The sequence below is a fragment of the Notothenia rossii genome (assembly GCF_949606895.1).
Source record: "Notothenia rossii genome assembly, chromosome: 8".
Lineage (NCBI taxonomy): Eukaryota > Metazoa > Chordata > Actinopteri > Perciformes > Nototheniidae > Notothenia > Notothenia rossii.
Window position 1 is genome coordinate 71,122,544 of NC_136906.1, and position 18,994 is coordinate 71,141,537.

The 18,994-nt window shown below is 42.4% G+C and overlaps 1 protein-coding gene across 1 annotated transcript; it reads right to left on the reverse strand.

The window, feature by feature from the left end:
* Positions 1–11,016: 11,016 nt before the first annotated feature.
* Positions 11,017–16,153, reverse strand: LOC307015248 (uncharacterized protein). Its single transcript, XM_079643754.1, has 21 exons — positions 16,001–16,153; positions 15,853–15,923; positions 15,674–15,769; positions 15,464–15,588; positions 15,012–15,155; positions 14,846–14,932; positions 14,594–14,758; positions 14,424–14,520; positions 14,122–14,339; positions 13,883–14,039; positions 13,391–13,599; positions 13,191–13,308; positions 12,886–13,085; positions 12,703–12,817; positions 12,451–12,620; positions 12,284–12,381; positions 12,074–12,204; positions 11,793–11,982; positions 11,500–11,641; positions 11,295–11,415; positions 11,017–11,224 (listed from the first exon to the last, which is right to left on the reverse strand). Exons 1-21 carry the CDS (start codon positions 16,018–16,020, stop codon positions 11,154–11,156), a joined length of 2,745 nt encoding a protein of 914 aa, XP_079499880.1. The 5' UTR covers positions 16,021–16,153; the 3' UTR covers positions 11,017–11,153.
* Between the last annotated feature and the right edge of the window lie 2,841 nt (positions 16,154–18,994).

Genomic DNA, 18,994 nt, shown 5'->3' on the forward strand with positions numbered 1-18,994 from the left:
TTCAGGCTGTGGTTCCCGAGAGTCTAATACCCCTTTCACACCAACGCGGTTCCAGGGCCACTTCGGAGCTGGAGCTTGAAAAGCACCGTTTTTTCCTGTTCACACCGCAGCGGAGCCGCCTCTAAGCTCCAGAATTCGATTTGTTTCAAGCACCAAAAAGTTGTCGGTCTAGTGCAGGGGTAGCCAACGCGGTGCCCGCGGGCACTAAGTCGCCCGCAGGGGGGAAATTGGTCGCCCGCGTGCATGTTCTAAAAATAGCACAAGTCACCATGGAGCTCCGTCGAAAAAAATTATTGAATACATTTTTATTTTTAAAATGACAATATTGAATATAACATTTTAAAAGCACACATTTTGTATGTACATATGTAAGTGAAATGGAGATTTGGTGCGTGAAATCGAACTCTGAACCCAGATAGGTTCAGAGTTGAACTCCACGCACCAAATCTCCGTTCCACCTTTAGCTGAGACAAGCTAGCATGAGCAGCTACGATCATGGGCCTCATCTCACACACACACACACACACACACACACACACACACACACACACACACACACACACACACACACACACACACACACACACACACACACACACACACACACACACACACACACACACACACACACACACACACACACACACACACACACACACACACACACACACACACACACACACACACACACACAGCAGTGGTGAGGATCTCAGCCTGCCACTGACGTTCAACCAGAAAACATCAGCTGTTAGCAGTTAGCAAACAGAGATCACAGCTCCTCGTATCTGTTCAGAAACTGGACAAAAGTTAAACAAGTACAAACCACAGACTGTCTGTGTCATGGCGAATACAGTCGCTGGTTTATTTATGTCTGTAGGCCGTTGTTATGAGTGTGGAATGAACATACAGTATACAACGTTAGCTTAGCCTGGTCGACCCAATCTCCATTCAGAAAACAAGCATTTTAAAAGGTTTTTCCCCTGCCGTCTTGTCTGCAGACTTGTCAAGCATGAATTCATGGTTTTTACTAACCGGTATCAGTATGTTGTTACTTCGGCATCATTTAGAAACGTGTATTACAATTTAATCACGGTAAAATATGTTCATTTTGTTGTAGTTGTAGCTCCCGAGCCAGCGCGTCTTGTTTGAATGATGCGAGTAAACACAGCTGGCAGCAGCGGTGAAACTCGAGCGATTAGAGCGAAGTCGCGTCCGGTGTGAACGCTGCATTACAACGACCCCTGATAGATCTCGCGAGAATGTGTATAAATATAGATACATTTTCATAACAAAACAATGGGGTTGCTATAGCAATGGTAAATCATTGTTAATAATTATTGTGAGGAATAATTAACATTAACATGTGATCAGACAGTCCTTCACATACAGTAAATTAATATGTATTCTGATTATTATTAATAATAATATTATCATTAAAGGTGAACCGTGCAATTATGTTATTCAGGAAGTTTGTATCAAACAAGTAGCCCTTCGTATTACTCTGTACCCTTGAAGTAGCCCTCGGTGACAAAAAGGTTGGTGACCCCTGGTCTAGTGTGATTGCGCAAGCACGGGTGCCAGCAGGGACTGTGTTGTTAGCATCTGGTGCTAGCTGCACTAACGGACATAAGGAGCTGTTTGTTCCACAATACGCTGGAGAGGAGAGTCCTCTCCTGTCAGACTGAGAGGCTCAGTGAGCTAAACAAGGACTCTCTCAGTGTTTAGATAGTTAACTTTAGTGTAAGTTATCTCAGCGGGTCTCAAACGGTTTGGTCACAAATTATTCAAAAGATTATTTCCGAGGCACAGCTTCATATGATCATTATTGTTGTACAAAAAATTAAGAGAATAAATTAAAAACAGGTATGAAATACTGTATGACAGTAAAACAAGAATACAGTTTAAAAGGGGAATGATTTGTAAAATATCCAAAACGAAAAAGTAAATCTGTTTACAGTTCTGTTTCATATGGGTGTTGAGAGATGTATCCATAGATCTCTTAATGTTGCTCTCTAAGTGCAACAGATTGATGCATTTAACTTCAATATTAAAAAAAGATCTTCCGCCCCTAGAGGAGGTGAGGTCTGCCCGCCCCATTTTTGCGCTTTACCCCTGCTTACACCTATATGCCGTGAGCTGATTATCGAGCCTTCCTTGTAACCGCCACAGGTACACTGTGTATGGGCGTGTGGAGTGTTGCAGTAGAAAGTTCCACTGAAGCGCCTGGTACCTTAATGGGAAAACCCCACATGTTTGAGCAACCTCTATGAAACGTCAAGCTACCCCACAGCACCCCCTAAAGAAAATCTCTGGCCCAACCACTGTGGGCTAAGCCCCAAATTCTTCCAGGTCCAGGAAACGCCCCTGCTACAAAAAAAAAAGTAAGTGTATTATCCTCCCTGTTATTCCGATATGCTTCAAAATGTAAAGTGTTCTTCCTTGGTTCATCTTACACTCTGACACCAAGTTTCATTTATATCTGACAGGTAGTTTTTCTGTAATCCTGCAGACAGACACCCTGACCTCCTTGTTTCATGCAGTTTTAATTGTGTCTTGTTGCCCCGATGATTATGTCAATGATCTGGGAATATGTACAAATGTAAATGCATACAGAAACCTGCCCTTTAATCATTAAAGCAGGCATTAAATGTAAATACATAATTATCTAGGAGGTGATTCATATATCTAAGTAGTAGTCATTTTAAAACAATCACAGAGGCTTTAACAAATCTATGAATACTTTTGGATGGGAAAAAGTGTGTTGTGCCATTTCTTGTCCTTTTGTATGCAAAATATTATTAAATGAGCTTGGAGAACTAATCTAAAGTGCATGAGAGTCATAGGGATTGATTAAACTGCTCCACAGGGATTTCCCCAAATTAAATGCTAATTGATTGAATCGAGCCAATTAAAGCAGGCCTGCCTGATAGCTGCACACAGCAGAGTTTAATCTCTCTGTAGAGTCTTTGTAAACTGCCTCCAGTTTCATCACTACACGAAAACTAAATGATAATAAGTGAAGAACACTTCTGGAGGTCGCTCGTTTAATTTCAGTATCTCGTGTCTCTACTTTAAAGAGTCCTCTCCTGCTGTTGTTCAGGTGTATATCAGTATGTAGTGTCTCTACTTTAAAGAGTCCTCTCCTGCTGATGTTCAAGTGTACATCAGTATGTAGTGCCTCTACTTTAAAGAGTCCTCTCCTGCTGATGTTCAGGTGTACATCAGTATGTAGTGCCTCTAGTTTAAAGAGTCCTGTCCTGCTGATGTCCAGGTGTATACCAGTAGGCCTATGTAGTGTCTCTACTATATATAGTCTTCTCCTGCTGATGTCCAGGTGTATACCAGTAGGCCTATGTAATGTCTCTACTATATATAGTCCTCTCCTGCTGATGTTCAGGTGTATATCAGTATGTAGTGTCTCTACTTTAAACTGAGAGACACTGAATGCCTATGCACCACCGTAGAACCGGGCCTGGCTCAGTACTTTAACTTCCTGTGTTTAGGGATCAATAAAGTATTTTTTATTGATGTTTACATTTCTTAATATGATTTGAACAAAACAGCGTTGCCAGGCAACAGCACGGTCAGCTGCTGTCAATCACTCCTTATCTAGAATGGAACCTTCAGACTGGTGACCTCATCACTGGCTTTGGTCTCTGAGATGGAACCTTCAGAATGATGACCTCACCACTGGCTTTGGTCTCTGAGAATATACAGAGTCTGTGAGAGTCTGCAGAGTCTACAGGTATATCTGAGAGACAGGTCATCACAGCATGAGCAGCAGAAACAGGGTTTGTGGTCAGCAAACATTAGGATACTTTCACGTATAGTTTAGTCAGGTCATATTCACAGGTGAACAACACTTAGTCAATTCACTAGACCTTAAAGTCCAAGAAGTACATTTAGCCCCTGTTAGCTAAACAGCAGCTCATTCATAGAGATGGAGGACAACAGAGAGCAGCTGGCGGTCAGTTCTTCAGATATTCCATCAGATGTTCCTTCAGAAGTTCCTCTGAAGAAAGATCAGCCTCCAGTGAAACCAAAGGGCTGCAAAGTACATGAGTTTATGATCCAGCTTCTGAAGAAACAGGTTCAGGACGGGAAGCTGGAGCTGGAGAGGAGTTTAAGAAGAAAGAATGAGGAGAATATGCAGGACCAGGCCTCTCAGACGGAGGAGGAAGACCTGAAGGACGAGAAGGAGGAGAAGATGCAGGAACAGGCCTCTAAGAAGGAGGAGAAGAGAGTCTTAACCAATGAGGAGCTGAACAAGAAATATTTAGAGCTCCTCAAGTGGTGCCAAAAGACCAAAAGAGAGATGGACGCTTTGCTAGAGGAGAACCAGGACCTCACAGAACCTAAAGAACCTTGTGAGGAAGTAAAGGATGGAGAAATAGATGCGTTGCTAAAGGAGAACCAGGATCTCACTGAACCTTGTGAGGAAGTCAAGGATGGAGAGATAGATGCTTTGCTAAAGGAGAACCAGGATCTCACAGAACTTAAAGAACCTTGTAAGGAAGTCAAGGATGGAGATATAGAAGCTTCACTAAAGGAGAACCAGGATCTCACCGAACCTAAAGAACCTTGTGAGGAAGTCAAGGATGGAGAGATAGATGCTTTGCTAAAGGAGAACCAGGAACTCACAGAACCTAAAGAACCTTGTGAGGAAGTCAAGGATGGAGAGATAGATGCTTTGCTAAAGGAGAACCAGGATCTCACCGAACCTAAAGAACCTTGTGAGGAAGTCAAGGATGGAGAGATAGATACTTTATTAAAGGAGAACCAGGATCTCACAGAACCTAAAGAACCTTGTGAGGAAGTCAAGGATGGAGAGATAGATGCTTTGCTCGAGGAGAACCAGGATCTCACCGAACCTAAAGAACCTTGTGAGGAAGTCAAGGATGGAGAGATAGATGCTTTGCTAAAGGAGAACCAGGATCTCACAGAACCTAAAGAACCTTGTGAGGAAGTAAAGGATGGAGAAATAGATGCGTTGCTAAAGGAGAACCAGGATCTCACAGAACCTAAAGAACCTTTTGAGGAAGTCAAGGATGGAAAGATAGATGCGTTGCTAGAGGAGAACCAGGAACTCACTGAACTTAAAGAACCTTTTGAGGAAATAAAGGATGGAGATATAGAAGCTTCACTAAAGGAGAACCAGGATCTCACAGAACCTAAAGAACCTTGTGAGGAAGTAAAGGATGGAGGGATAGATGCTTTGCTAAAGGAGAACCAGGATCTTAAAGAACAGAAGGAACATTTTGAGGAAGTAAATGTTTGTATGGAGATTGAGCGGAACATCTTGAGGGATGACTTGGAGAACCTGAACCTGAGATGGGTAAAGGATGGAGAGATAGATGCTTTGCTCGAGGAGAACCAGGATCTCACAGAACCTAAAGAACCTTGTGAGGAAGTAAATGATGGAGAGATAGATGCTTTGCTAAAGGAGAACCAGGATCTCCCAGAACCTAAAGAACCTTGTGAGGAAGTCAAGGATGGAGAGATAGATGCTTTGCTCGAGGAGAACCAGGATCTCACAGAACCTAAAGAACCTTGTGAGGAAGTAAATGATGGAGAGATAGAAGCTTCACTAAAGGAGAACCAGGATCTCACAGAACCTAAAGAACCTTGTGAGGAAGTAAAGGATGGAGAGATAGATGCTTTGCTAAAGGAGAACCAGGATCTCACAGAACCTAAAGAACCTTGTGAGGAACTCAATGATGGAGAGATAGATGCTTTGCTCGAGGAGAACCAGGATCTCACAGAACCTAAAGAACCTTGTGAGGAAGTAAAGGATGGAGAGATAGATGCTTTGCTAGAGGAGAACCAGGATCTCACAGAACCTAAAGAACCTTGTGAGGAAGTAAAGGATGGAGAGATAGATGCTTTGCTAGAGGAGAACCAGAATCTCACAGAACCTAAAGAACCTTGTGAGGAAGTAAAGGATGGAGAGATAGATGCTTTGCTCAAGGAGAACCAGGATCTCACCGAACCTAAAGAACCTTGTGAGGAAGTAAAGGATGTAGAGATAGATGCTTTGCTAAAGGAGAACCAGGACCTGACAGAACCTAAAGAACCTTGTGAGGAAGTAAAGGATGGAGGGATAGATGCTTTGCTAAAGGAGAACCAGGGTCTCACAGAACCTAAAGAACCTTGTGAGGAAGTAAAGGATGGAGGGATAGATGCTTTGCTAAAGGAGAACCAGGGTCTCACAGAACCTAAAGAACCTTGTGAGGAAGTAAAGGATGGAGAGATAGATGCTTTGCTAAAGGAGAACCAGGATCTCAAAGAACAGAAAGAACCTTGTGAGGAAGTAAAGGATGGAGAGATAGATGCTTTGCTCGAGGAGAACCAGGATCTCACAGAACCTAAAGAACCTTGTGAGGAAGTAAAGGATGGAGAGATAGATGCTTTGCTAAAGGAGAACCAGGGTCTCACAGAACCTAAAGAACCTCACGAGGAAGTAAATGATGGAGAGATAGATGCTTTGCTAGAGGAGAACCAGGATCTCACAGAACCTAAAGAACCTTGTGAGGAAGTAAAGGATGGAGAGATAGATGCTTTGCTCAAGGAGAACCAGGATCTCACCGAACCTAAAGAACCTTGTGAGGAAGTAAAGGATGTAGAGATAGATGCTTTGCTAAAGGAGAACCAGGACCTCACAGAACCTAAAGAACCTTGTGAGGAAGTAAAGGATGGAGGGATAGATGCTTTGCTAAAGGAGAACCAGGGTCTCACAGAACCTAAAGAACCTTGTGAGGAAGTAAAGGATGGAGGGATAGATGCTTTGCTAAAGGAGAACCAGGGTCTCACAGAACCTAAAGAACCTTGTGAGGAAGTAAAGGATGGAGAGATAGATGCTTTGCTAAAGGAGAACCAGGATCTCAAAGAACAGAAAGAACCTTGTGAGGAAGTAAAGGATGGAGAGATAGATGCTTTGCTCGAGGAGAACCAGGATCTCACAGAACCTAAAGAACCTTGTGAGGAAGTAAAGGATGGAGAGATAGATGCTTTGCTAAAGGAGAACCAGGGTCTCACAGAACCTAAAGAACCTCACGAGGAAGTAAATGATGGAGAGATAGATGCTTTGCTAGAGGAGAACCAGGATCTCACAGAACCTAAAGAACCTTGTGAGGAAGTAAAGGATGGAGAGATAGATGCTTTGCTTAAGGAGAACCAGGATCTCACTGAACCTAAAGAACCTTGTGAGGAAGTAAAGGATGGAGAGATAGATGCTTTGCTAGAGGAGAACCAGGATCTCACAGAACCTAAAGAACCTTATGAGGAAGTAAAAGATGGAGAGATAGATGCTTTGCTAAAGGAGAACCAGGATCTCACAGAACTTAAAGAACCTTATGAGGAAGTAAATGATGGAGAGATAGATGCTTTGCTAAAGGAGAACCAGGATCTCACAGAACCTAAAGAACCTTGTGAGGAAGTAAAGGATGGAGAGAGAGATGCTTTGCTAAAGGAGAACCAGGATCTCAAAGAACAGAAGGAACCTTGTGAGGAAGTAAAGGATGGAGAGATAGATGCTTTGCTAAAGGAGAACCAGGATCTCACAGAACCTAAAGAACCTTGTGAGGAAGTAAAGGATGGAGAGATAGATGCTTTGCTAGAGGAGAACCAGGATCTCACAGAACCTAAAGAACCTTATGAGGAAGTAAAAGATGGAGAGATAGATGCTTTGCTAAAGGAGAACCAGGATCTCACAGAACTTAAAGAACCTTATGAGGAAGTAAATGATGGAGAGATAGATGCTTTGCTAAAGGAGAACCAGGATCTCACAGAACCTAAAGAACCTTGTGAGGAAGTAAAGGATGGAGAGATAGATGCTTTGCTAAAGGAGAACCAGGATCTCACCGAACCTAAAGAACCTTTTGAGGAAGTAAAGGATGGAGAGAGAGATGCTTTGCTAAAGGAGAACCAGGATCTCAAAGAACAGAAGGAACCTTGTGAGGAAGTAAAGGATGGAGAGATAGATGCTTTGCTAAAGGAGAACCAGGATCTCACAGAACCTAAAGAACCTTGTGAGGAAGTAAAGGATGTAGAGATAGATGCTTTGCTAAAGGAGAACCAGGATCTCACAGAACCTAAAGAACATTGTGAGGAAGTAAAGGATGGAGAGATAGATGCTTTGCTAAAGGAGAACCAGGATCTCACAGAACCTAAAGAACCTTGTGAGGAAGTAAAGGATGGAGGGATAGATGCTTTGCTAAAGGAGAACCAGGATCTTAAAGAACAGAAGGAACATTTTGAGGGAGTAAATGTTTGTATGGAGATTGAGCGGAACATCTTGAGGGATGACTTGGAGAACCTGAACCTGAGATATGGAAATCTCCTGAAGACGCAGATGAAGCATGAAGCAGAGATGGACATCTTGAGAAAGGAGAACCAGGATCTGAGAGAACTGAAGGAACCGTGTGCTGACGACAAGGATGTGGAGATCGTCACTTTGTTGAGGATCAACAGAAAGCTCCATGTGGAGAATGAGGAGAAGGATCTGGAGATCGCCCGCCTGCGAGAGGAGATCCGGACGCTGAATCTACGATGTGGGGTGGAGGAGGAAGAGGAGGGGGAGGAGGAAGAAGAAGAGGAGGAAGAGGAGGGGGCTGTGGAGGAAGAGGTGGGGGAGGAGGAGGCTGTGGAGGAGGCTGTGGAGGAACAGGTGGGGGAGGAGGAGGCTGTGGAGGAGGCTGTGGAGGAAGAGGTGGGGGAGGAGGAGGCTGTGGAGGAGGCTGTGGAGGAAGAGGTGGAGGAGGAGTGGGTGGATGAGTTTGAACATAGCTCTGTTCTGATCTTAAAAACGACGAGCAGACCATCCTTGTTGAAGAGGTTCAACGCCTTCGTCAGCGGCCGCCCGAACATCCCAGAGTACATAGTCTACTTCAGTAAAGGTGGACAGGTGGGGGAGGAGGAGGAGGAGGAGGGAGCTGTGTAGGAAGAGGTGGGGGAGGAGGGGGGGGGGGGGCTGTGGAGGAAGATCAGTTATTAGAACAGTTATTAGATCAGTTATTAGATCAGTTGAGTTATTAGAACAGTTATTAGAGAAGGTAAGGAGTCAATTTTAATGAAATGTGGTCTGAAAACCACACCTGAACATCAGCAGGAGAGGACTCTTTAAAATAGAGACACTACATACTGATATACACCTGAACATCAGCAGGAGAGGACTCTTTAAAATAGAGACACTACATACTGATATACACCTGAACATCAGCAGGAGAGGACTCTTTAATGTAGAGACACTACCTACTGATATACACCTGAACATCAGCAGGAGAGGACTCTTTAAAGTAGAGACACTACATACTGTTACACATCTGAGCATCAGCAGGAGAGCACTCTTTAAAGTAGAGACACTACATACTGATATACACCTGAACATCAGCAGGAGAGGACTCTTTAAAGTAGAGACACTACATACTGATATACACCTGAACATCAGCAGGAGAGGACTCTTCCTGCGTCAGAAACCCGTCTTTTTCGGTGCAGCAAAACAGCAGCGGTTATTTTTTTATTTTTTTTGTATTCTTTATTTATTTGGGGTCCCATTATAGTATAGTATAGTTTTTCAAATCGTATATTTTTAGAGACCCGAAAGCAGCAGCGGTTCTTTAAAGGCTTAGCTTGGCCCTAGATTCATAAACACAAGTATAATATTAATGTTCAGAAAAGGTGTGGTGAATGGACTGAACAAATCGCTGTACATACCGATCAGGCAGAGAGGAGAGAGTTTCATGCTCAAAAACAAAACGTGACTACACGTAAGTATGATGGAGAATTTGCGGAACTTTACCTGAAGCCAGCTATTCTCCTACAACATACCTACGCCGGTGGCGGAAGCAAAACACGGCAAGAGCGGAAGTGGGTAGGTCTGGGCACCAACGAACAAGAGGCCGCCAGCTAGAAGCCTCTGCCCCTTTATAGGGTGCCCCCCTGGCGGTAATAGGCTTAGAAGAATATGCCTTACAACAGCATTTACTACTCATCCTGCTACATTAAGATGATTGATGGCTACTGCCATATTTGCATAATTATCCTCTGAACCTTGACAAGTGCATGTTTCAGGCTGGGCACGAAATCTCCCCCCCCCCCCCCCCACTTATAAAATAGCACTTTACCTCTGCTCTCTATATGCCATTTTATATGCTTTGAGCTGATTATCGAGCCTTCATTGTAAGAGTCTCGGGTATACTGTATGTGCGTATTCCACTGTAACGCCCCATACATTAATTGGAAACCCTAGTTTGTACATGTTCAATACATTTGTAACACTGTACACATGAACGTTTCTTTTTTCGGTTCACCAAAAAAATAAAAAAAATCTCACTCCAAGCTGAACTCAAATGTTGGCAGCCCTAATAAACAGTGATCACCACAGACTTCACATTTCCTGTGGAAATATGACAGTGTTTAAAGTCTCTAAAACAATACATGTAATGAAATGACAAAATGAGAGAAACACGATGGACGTTCGCCGGGGAAACAGAATTTGACGGATAGCAGAATAAGCTCTAACACAGCCTACAGACTTGCTATACATCTCCAAACATTGAACAAACAGTACCTGGACTGTAAGCAGGAAGAGATACACTTTGTATACAGTTGTTATGCACATTTGAAGTTCTGGTTTTTAAACTTAGTGAACATTTCCAAGTATTTGAGGGTTGTCTTGCTCCATTGGCTGTGAATGTTAAGGTTTGTTGTGTTTCCTAAAGGTGGAAGTGAGGACACTCAAAAACATCCAATCACGTTTTAGTGCGTCTCAAGTAGGCGGGGCTTATCAATGGGGCAATAATAACTTCAGAATGTATTTCATTTAGCACCCAACACAATTTATCATTTTGAGTTTTGTTTATTATACAAGATGTATTTTCTACATATGTTGATGATTCTCTGCATTTCTGGGAGTTATGAGGGTACTGGTTGACACAGAACCTGCTTTTACTAATTTGTCATTTCCTATTGACCACAGAAGATGCAACACATTGATAAAAGAGACTATATGAATCAATGTGGCTTTTATCTTTTTTTGTATTTGTTTATTTTTCAAAATACGTGAGTCATTGTCATCCATCAATATAAAAGGCAATACAGTACATTCATTGATAAAACTGGTGCAAATGACAAAATGTAAACACTTCAGAAAATATTCAAAGGTTAGACAGAATAATTGCCCCAGAGGAGATCTGCTTTCGGCGTGTTGAGTCGGTGCTTCTTCGCTCTGCAAAACAAGTAAAGATTACCAGCTGCACATCCAGATCGACTACATTTGAGCAGACTCGATCACTTACCCCTTTTTACACCTGCAGGTCTTGAGTAGCTCTGACCTGGAGGATGCACACACTGGCCTCTGCAGGAACCATCTGCCTGGCTGCTCGTGTCACAAATCACTGCCTCACAGTGGACATAGATCTGTGGACAGACAGGATGATTTATTACACAGGGCTACATGCAGCAGTGGCCAAAAGACTCCTGATTTGGATTTACAAGTCTTACCTGGTCTTTCAGAACCTCGTCATCTTTAGTGAACGTGAACATCTTTACAGAGAAGCGCTTGATGTGGGACGGGACTAAAACTCTGGAGTCACTCACAACGGGATGGAAAACTGTTGCATAGCTGTCATCGCGATTCTCACAGCTAGTGAAGGAATTTGAAAGTTAAAATAAAGCTGCCATTAAATGAAATTAGAATGCTTTTTAGTGGATCATTAAGACAGTGTTTACACAACTCACTTCTGACCAAAGGTCTCAGTCGAGAACATGTAGTAGTTAGTTTTGCACAACATTACCTGTCCACAATGATGTCCCAGCTTGGCAGAGATGTCCTATCTTCATAAAGGGTTGCCCAACAGTTCTCAGCAATGAGTTCCAAGTGCGGGTCGGTAGAATGCATCAGCTCCACCTCAAAATACAGAGGCTGCTGCAGATATTTCACCACTGGATAATCCTCTGCTTGGTAGAAGAGCTCGTAGGATGGATCTGCAGGAGAAGAGTCCCGTTAGAGAAAGGAGGCCTGGACATTTACAGTGTTTTGTATGCATGAACAAGATGTTGTAAAATTCCACCATGCCTTGGGCTAGCCTCATCTGCACCATCAGCTGCCCGGCACCAATCTCTGCAGTGGGCTCAAAGGTTCTTGGTTTAGCGCTGAAGGCAACAGTCTGAGTCTCATTGACCACATAGAAGCAGGAAATGGTTTGCCTATTAGGGGAAAAATGAAATATATAAACGCATACATTGAAGGTGTTCATCTCCAAGTATACAGAATCAAATATTTTACCTGTAATCAGGATCAACTGGTGATGTGTTGGCTGCTCCTTTGGCGTTGTTGTAAGACAGGCGGATCTCATTTTCATACATCATGTAGTTGTCAAAGAACTATTTAACAAAAACGCATTAACATTTGACAAAAAGCCCTTTTGATATTTAAATGTGATTCACACTCACCGTTCTGGTGGTTCCACAGGTATCCACACTGAAGGAGAAATATGCAAAGCGATCGTCGCTGAACTGTGGTGTGCAGGACTGGTCTTTTAGCGTCAGCTGACTTGGCTCCAGATTACGAGTAGATTCAACCTTTACGGCCACAGCGGTCATTGTGCCATTGGGGTGGCACTCTGGAGGAAGAAGCAGGCAATGTGTAAAGCAACAAAAATCCATCAATTAAAGCAGCAAATATACTTACATGTCACATCTTACCAGTTGCTTTTAAGGGGAAGTAGCAAGCCAGATAGAGATCAGCAAGCACCCAGTCGTTTGTACGATCCAACAGAAGCAGGTCAATTCTGGATTTGACTGATTCTGCTGTGAGCAGCTGTGGAAAAGAAAGTCAAGTTGGCCAATGCAGACGATCTATGGTGGGATGTTGTAGTTTTGACATACCTCGAAAACAGCGTCCTTGGCAGTGTATGGCAGAATGAGGCTGAGGTGTGTGCCGTTCTCATAGAAATTGTAGTCTTCAGCCATTTCAGCCGTCAGCTCTCGAGGTCCAACGATAGCCTTGAAATTAGAGCCGTGACTCCCGAACTTCACGCTGATGTGAAACTGGTTCTGGTCACAGGTGCCAGCCATGATGGGTAGCACTAAAGCAGCAAAACATGAATTATCCATTTGATTGTGTAGCTTTTACTCCAATATGTTTGCTTATGATAAAGATAATGTCAAAAGCAAATTCAATATGATCTCACCAACATCCTGCAGAGAGGCCTGCAAGTCGACCGGGAGAGCAAAAGGAGTTTCTTCAGGCAGGATGATCAACCCAAAGATCAGAGGGAGGAAGTAGGATGTAACCATGCGCTCAGGATTCTGCAACAAATGAAATAAAAGCTCAGCAACACTGAAAATATGCTGGTACAAAGTGATATTTTGAATCTATAATGTCACATACATGTTTTAAGACAACATCGGCATCAAAGGGCACTTGAAGAGAGAAAATCTTGGAGCCATTAGCCAAGCTGTGTTCCTGGACTGTGAAGCCTTTGGCATTGCTCTCCTCAACAGTGAGGACCCCGGTGGAGAAGGTGATGTTCCTCAGCTCAACGTCATGGAGGAAGGTTCCCAAGAGAACGCTGAACACCCGAGTCTCTGGGACAGTGTCTGAGGAACAGAAAGTGGCAGGTTTACAAATTCTAAACCAGCCTCAACATTGATAGAGAAACATTGAGTAGTTGGCTTGAGTGCTATTTAAAAGATCTCTTTGTAAGCAAAAGTGGATTTTGTACTTGGCTTCAAATCCCGTCCAAATACACCATTTTGCAAAAACTGAAGACTTTATTTAATGGGTTTAGCAGTCTTTAGGATATATCCGAGCAAGCACGAGTTCAAATGTTAAGCCAATTTAGCTCTTTTTTGTTGCCACATTTTTTTTTCATACTCTTACCATCCTGGACTTGGGGAGGTTGAGGCATCAGAGGGGTCATGATGGGGAACAAAACCTTGTATCTGGTATCATCTTGGGTGTCATCTTCCCTCCACAGTACCTCTAGCATGGGCTCCACGAAGTAGGTGATGTGGTACTGGTCATCTGGGGCATGGCTCTGCAATAATTCATGGCTTTTCAATAAAACATGCAAATGCACTAATGACTCTTGCGTTTCTCATCTAGAGATTTCCCTCAACCTTGTAGTAACCATCAGGCGAGCCCACTGGGATCTCGACGACGATGTGGAAGTCTGTGGTGCTCAGTGTGTACCCCCGTGCGACCATCTGAGATCTATCAAGCCTCTGCCCGTTGATGCCCATGTGCATTTCTGAGATTGTAATGCTGCCGTCCAACAGAGGAGTCACATGGCGAGGTACGTGCCAAGAGATCATATCCTCGGTGAAGAGGACGCCACCTGTTAATTACAAAATGGCGCCGTTGAAGTTAACTGTGCAACTATTAAGCTTACTGTGAAGGCAATATGTTGCTCAGGACTCACCTTTGGGACAAGCAGCTGCCAAGTTCACTACATTCAGACCCTGTGGTGCCTTGTAGTAGGCGCTCACCCTGAAAACTTCCATGGGGATTCCAGCCACCTAAAGAGAGGAGAGGTTTAATATAATTGACGAGGGAAAGGAAAGAAACACTCTAGAGGAGTGTGTTGCTTACATCCTCTGAATAAGTCTCTGCTGTATTGTACGGGCTTCGCATAACCAGACGACTAGAGGTAGTTTTGGCAGCGTAGCCGGCTTGTTCAGCCTCTTGCAGCACCATGGTCACTGGTTCTGGGGTGTAAAACGTCATCTTCCAGATACCTTGTGATGCACCAGAGGCCTACAGGAAAGAAAAAATAATAATTAAATCCTCATTGGTGTAGGGAGGAATTAAACTGTAGTATCTGAACAGTTTAATTCAACATACTTCAAGATTGGCGTTGAGCTTGTCATCTTTACCATCCCGAGTCTGACCCTTAGCTTCAGCATCAAGGTTAGCCATGTGGTGCGAAACCTAAAACAGAAAATGGTGGTTTTAGCATTTGTTTCCATACACACAAGACGGTGGAATCATCAATGTAAAGATGACCTACTTCCATGTAGTTCCTGTCACAGAAGATTTCCCTGGAGGCCCAGCGAGTGTAGCTGCAAGTCTGATACACGTCATGACTGACCACGTCTGATGGATTCTCGCCGTACATCTGGAGTCTCAAGCCAACGTTAAATGTAGCATCATCCTATAATATATAACAAATTAAGAGAAAATCCCTAATATTCTTTGGTTTCAGCTTTTTTGTCATTGAAAATGTAATATCCTTGCCTTCAGGGACACATTTGAAGTCTAAATGGATATTTGTGTATGTAACAAATGAGTCAAGAAAGTACCTAGCAGATGAATACAGTTTTAAGTGGAGCAGTGTTAACATTTTAGGGATGTACCAAACAAAAAAGGGAAATGTACTTTGTGTATTTTAAGGGTAAGGGGTTAAAAATTAAATTCAGGGAAACACAAAAATGGGAGTAACCACTTTAGCTCAAAACAAACCTTGTTGTCCACAAAGCAGCCCATCAGGGAGGTGTAGATTCTGGTATTACCCCACGGGTCAGACTCCATGCTGTATCCACACTGAGCAGCCATGCTAGGTGGCAACAAAATGTGCTTGGTGCCATCTGAGGGGAGAGAATAAGCTTTGTCAGGGAGCCCTTTCCTCAGTGATGAACCAATCAGCTCATTATTAGCAGTTTAAGTACTTACTGATAGCCTCCACCTCAAGCTGGTTTCCCATTGCTAAAGCCTTGTCCAACGACAGTCTCATTACATTTGCGGCACAGTCAGACCTTAACCCACTGCCTGTTAAAAGAAAAGGTTTGTGAGGAGAATTTAAACCGACTTAATATGCTGTATAAAATGACTTAATGAGAATTGAAGCTTACTTGATTGTGAATTTAGCTTCACATTAGGCCTGGCTTGACCCAAGATGATAGCTGCTGCCATCCATAACAAGCTTGAACACATAAAACACATCATTTAGAGACAATTAAGTATACACATAGAAAGACATTTACAATAAATGTAACTTACATGTTCCCAAGCCTCAGCATGGTGCCGTTTGTAAGCAGCAAAACCCAAAACTACAAGAATACAGTCAGTATCAGAGCTTGGCAAATGTCCAGCACACCTTCCAACAAAAACACAAGTCTAAAAGGAAGGGGACTGGATGATTAACTGAGACATCAGCAGCTGCTTTATATTCCACTTAACGACAAAGCACAGGTGAGGCTTGTTAAGGATTCTCCACACACACACACACACACACACACACACACACACACACACACACACACACACACACACACACACACACACACACACACACACACACACACACACACACACACACACACACACACACACACACACAGGGTGAGCTGATGTATGCCTAGTTTATTAAGAACATATTGTAAAAACATATGTATGGAAAGGAAAAACACACATTCTTCAGTCGTGTAAAAAAATATTTATTGTTCAGCAAAAGTAGATTTGTATTTGATATTATACATATATTACATTTTTATATTTCAAGAAGCAACAAAAATAATCCGCAGTTAATAACAAATTAAACTTTTCCTTAAAACCACATGTTCATTTGTTGATTTTTGCCTTTGAGTCTCTTTATTATGACTGTAATCTAACATTTGATTATTGTTTGTGCATATTCTCAAACCTCCTTGCAAGATAATGCACTAACATTTATTACAGACAGTAAAACCCGAGCTTATCGTTTCACCCGGGTCGATTAGTCTGCTCTGTCCAATTATGCAATGATATATGTTCAGGCCATAACAATATGTTCCAACTGGAAGAGTTGAGTCAGTGCAGGAGAAGGAATAATCAATGCTCTGCTTAACAAAAACCATATCAAAATGTTGCACCCATCCCTGTGGGATTTCTACTTGGTTTCATAGGTTCTAACTGAATGTTTTTGCAGCAATAGTTTTATTTTCATTGTTTCTGTTCCTTGTGTAGGTTATTTTTTATGTGGTTTGTGTTTACTTTAAGGCTCATCTTCATTCTGATATCTTTAATCAAAGGGTTCATGTTCAGATCAAATACGATTCTAATTTTTGATACGATAGCTGTACATTATTGGAAATAATTTGACAAAACTTGACCGATTGTTTCTTCAAGCCAACAGATTTCAGGATTTATAAAAAGGTAAATTCTATAGTTTATGGAGTTGTCAGTATCCCCTGTCTATCTTGTGCTGCTGGTCCAGAAGTGTCTGTTTCAGGCTCACTTTGGCATCTTCAAAATCTGGATTCATCTTCAATACTTGTTGGAAGTCACTCTTGGCGTCATCGAAAAAACCTGTAAGACATTAAAAATGTTAATAGATAAAAATGTCATGATATGTAATGTACTGCCAAACTAGCTCATTAAGAGTCAGCAGTTTTAAGTTATGGGCATCATGAGAACAAGTGAGTACACAGCTCCATCTGGTGTTAAAAGAAGAACATACCAACTGACTCAAACACACATTAACCCATCAAATGCTGGGATCACACCACAACACAGTTAATGACAGATGTTATAAATCTATATTAAAAGAGAGCTGGTAGACTTCTCAAGAAAGAGTCACTGCCACAAGGTATTCTGCTAAAACAACCAACAGGAAGCTTGTGGAAAGGCTATTTAAAGAAAGCTTAGTTTCTATAGTTCACTGAGCCAGTGCTGTGCTTTTTTGATTGATCATTTTACCAATCTATGTATCTACTGTACCACAATGTGACCATGTGACTCCAAATCAATGCAGCATTGTATTAATACATCTCTTTTTTATAGGATTTTAGTCGACCTATTCTATTTAATTTTGTCTCCTTTCTGGCATCATGTGAAGCATTGTCCCCCCAAAGCAAACCAGATATTAATCCTACACTGGACAAATATGATATTGAAGCCAATGAACATTGCAGCCAATAAAGAAACTGCATAGTTGTCATGACTGTGCGGGAAACTTCTGAAGCAATTGGAGTCGGGACTCAGAGAGACACGAGGAGAGCTTGAGCTTTGATGGCAAACACTGATGGTTTATTTGGAGCTTCGGCCAGAGAATTCACAAGACATGTCACGGGCCACGATCTGACCACACGGTTGAGATGCCACAATCAATTCTGAAGAAATCTACCCCAGACCCATGTATTTAGCTAGTTCAGAGAGAATAATCAACATTCTTCAATGCAGTTTGGTTTTCGTGCTCACCACTCAACTGAGACAGCTAACTGTGTCTTTGTGGAAAAGGTTAAATCTATGTTGGACACGAGCCCATATGTAGGTGCTGTCTTCCTTAATCTCAGGAAGGCTTTTGACACTGTTGACCACCAAGTGCTCCTTACAAAGCTGACGTATTTCAATTTTTCGGCAGATTCAACACAGTGGGTTGAGTCTTACTTATCGAACAGAAAACAGTCTGTTTTGGTCAACGGTACCAAATCCCCCTATCTTGTCAACCCTGTTGGGGTTCCACAAGGTTCCATTCTTGGACCATTACTGTTTTCTCTGTACATTAATGACTTGCCTAATGTATGTCCTGATTTGAATGTACAAATGTATGCCGATGATGCGGTCATCTTTGTACAGTGGAAAAATACTGAACAAATATCATCCTTTCTCTCAAATGCATTGGACAAGGTTCGACACTGGCTGAACAACATTTGCTTACAGTTAAATGCAAAAAAAACAGTATGCATGATGTTCAGTAAACGACCAGTCAAAATCGAAGGATCCAATGTGTTTTTAAACGGAGCAGAATTGGAACTAGTCCCCCACTTCAAGTATCTTGGAGTCATACTGGACTCAAACTTGACTTTTAAGAAACATATCAAGAAAGTATCCAATACCGTTAAATTCAATTTGAAACAAATCAGACTTTTCTTAACTGTCAATGCTGCAAAGTCAAACCTCCACTGTATGATTCCATCCCACATTGAATACTGTTTTACAAACTGGTCGTTTGCTTGTGCTACAAACCTGAAACCAATAGAACAGCTGTACAAGAGAGCTATCAAAGTGTTTGAC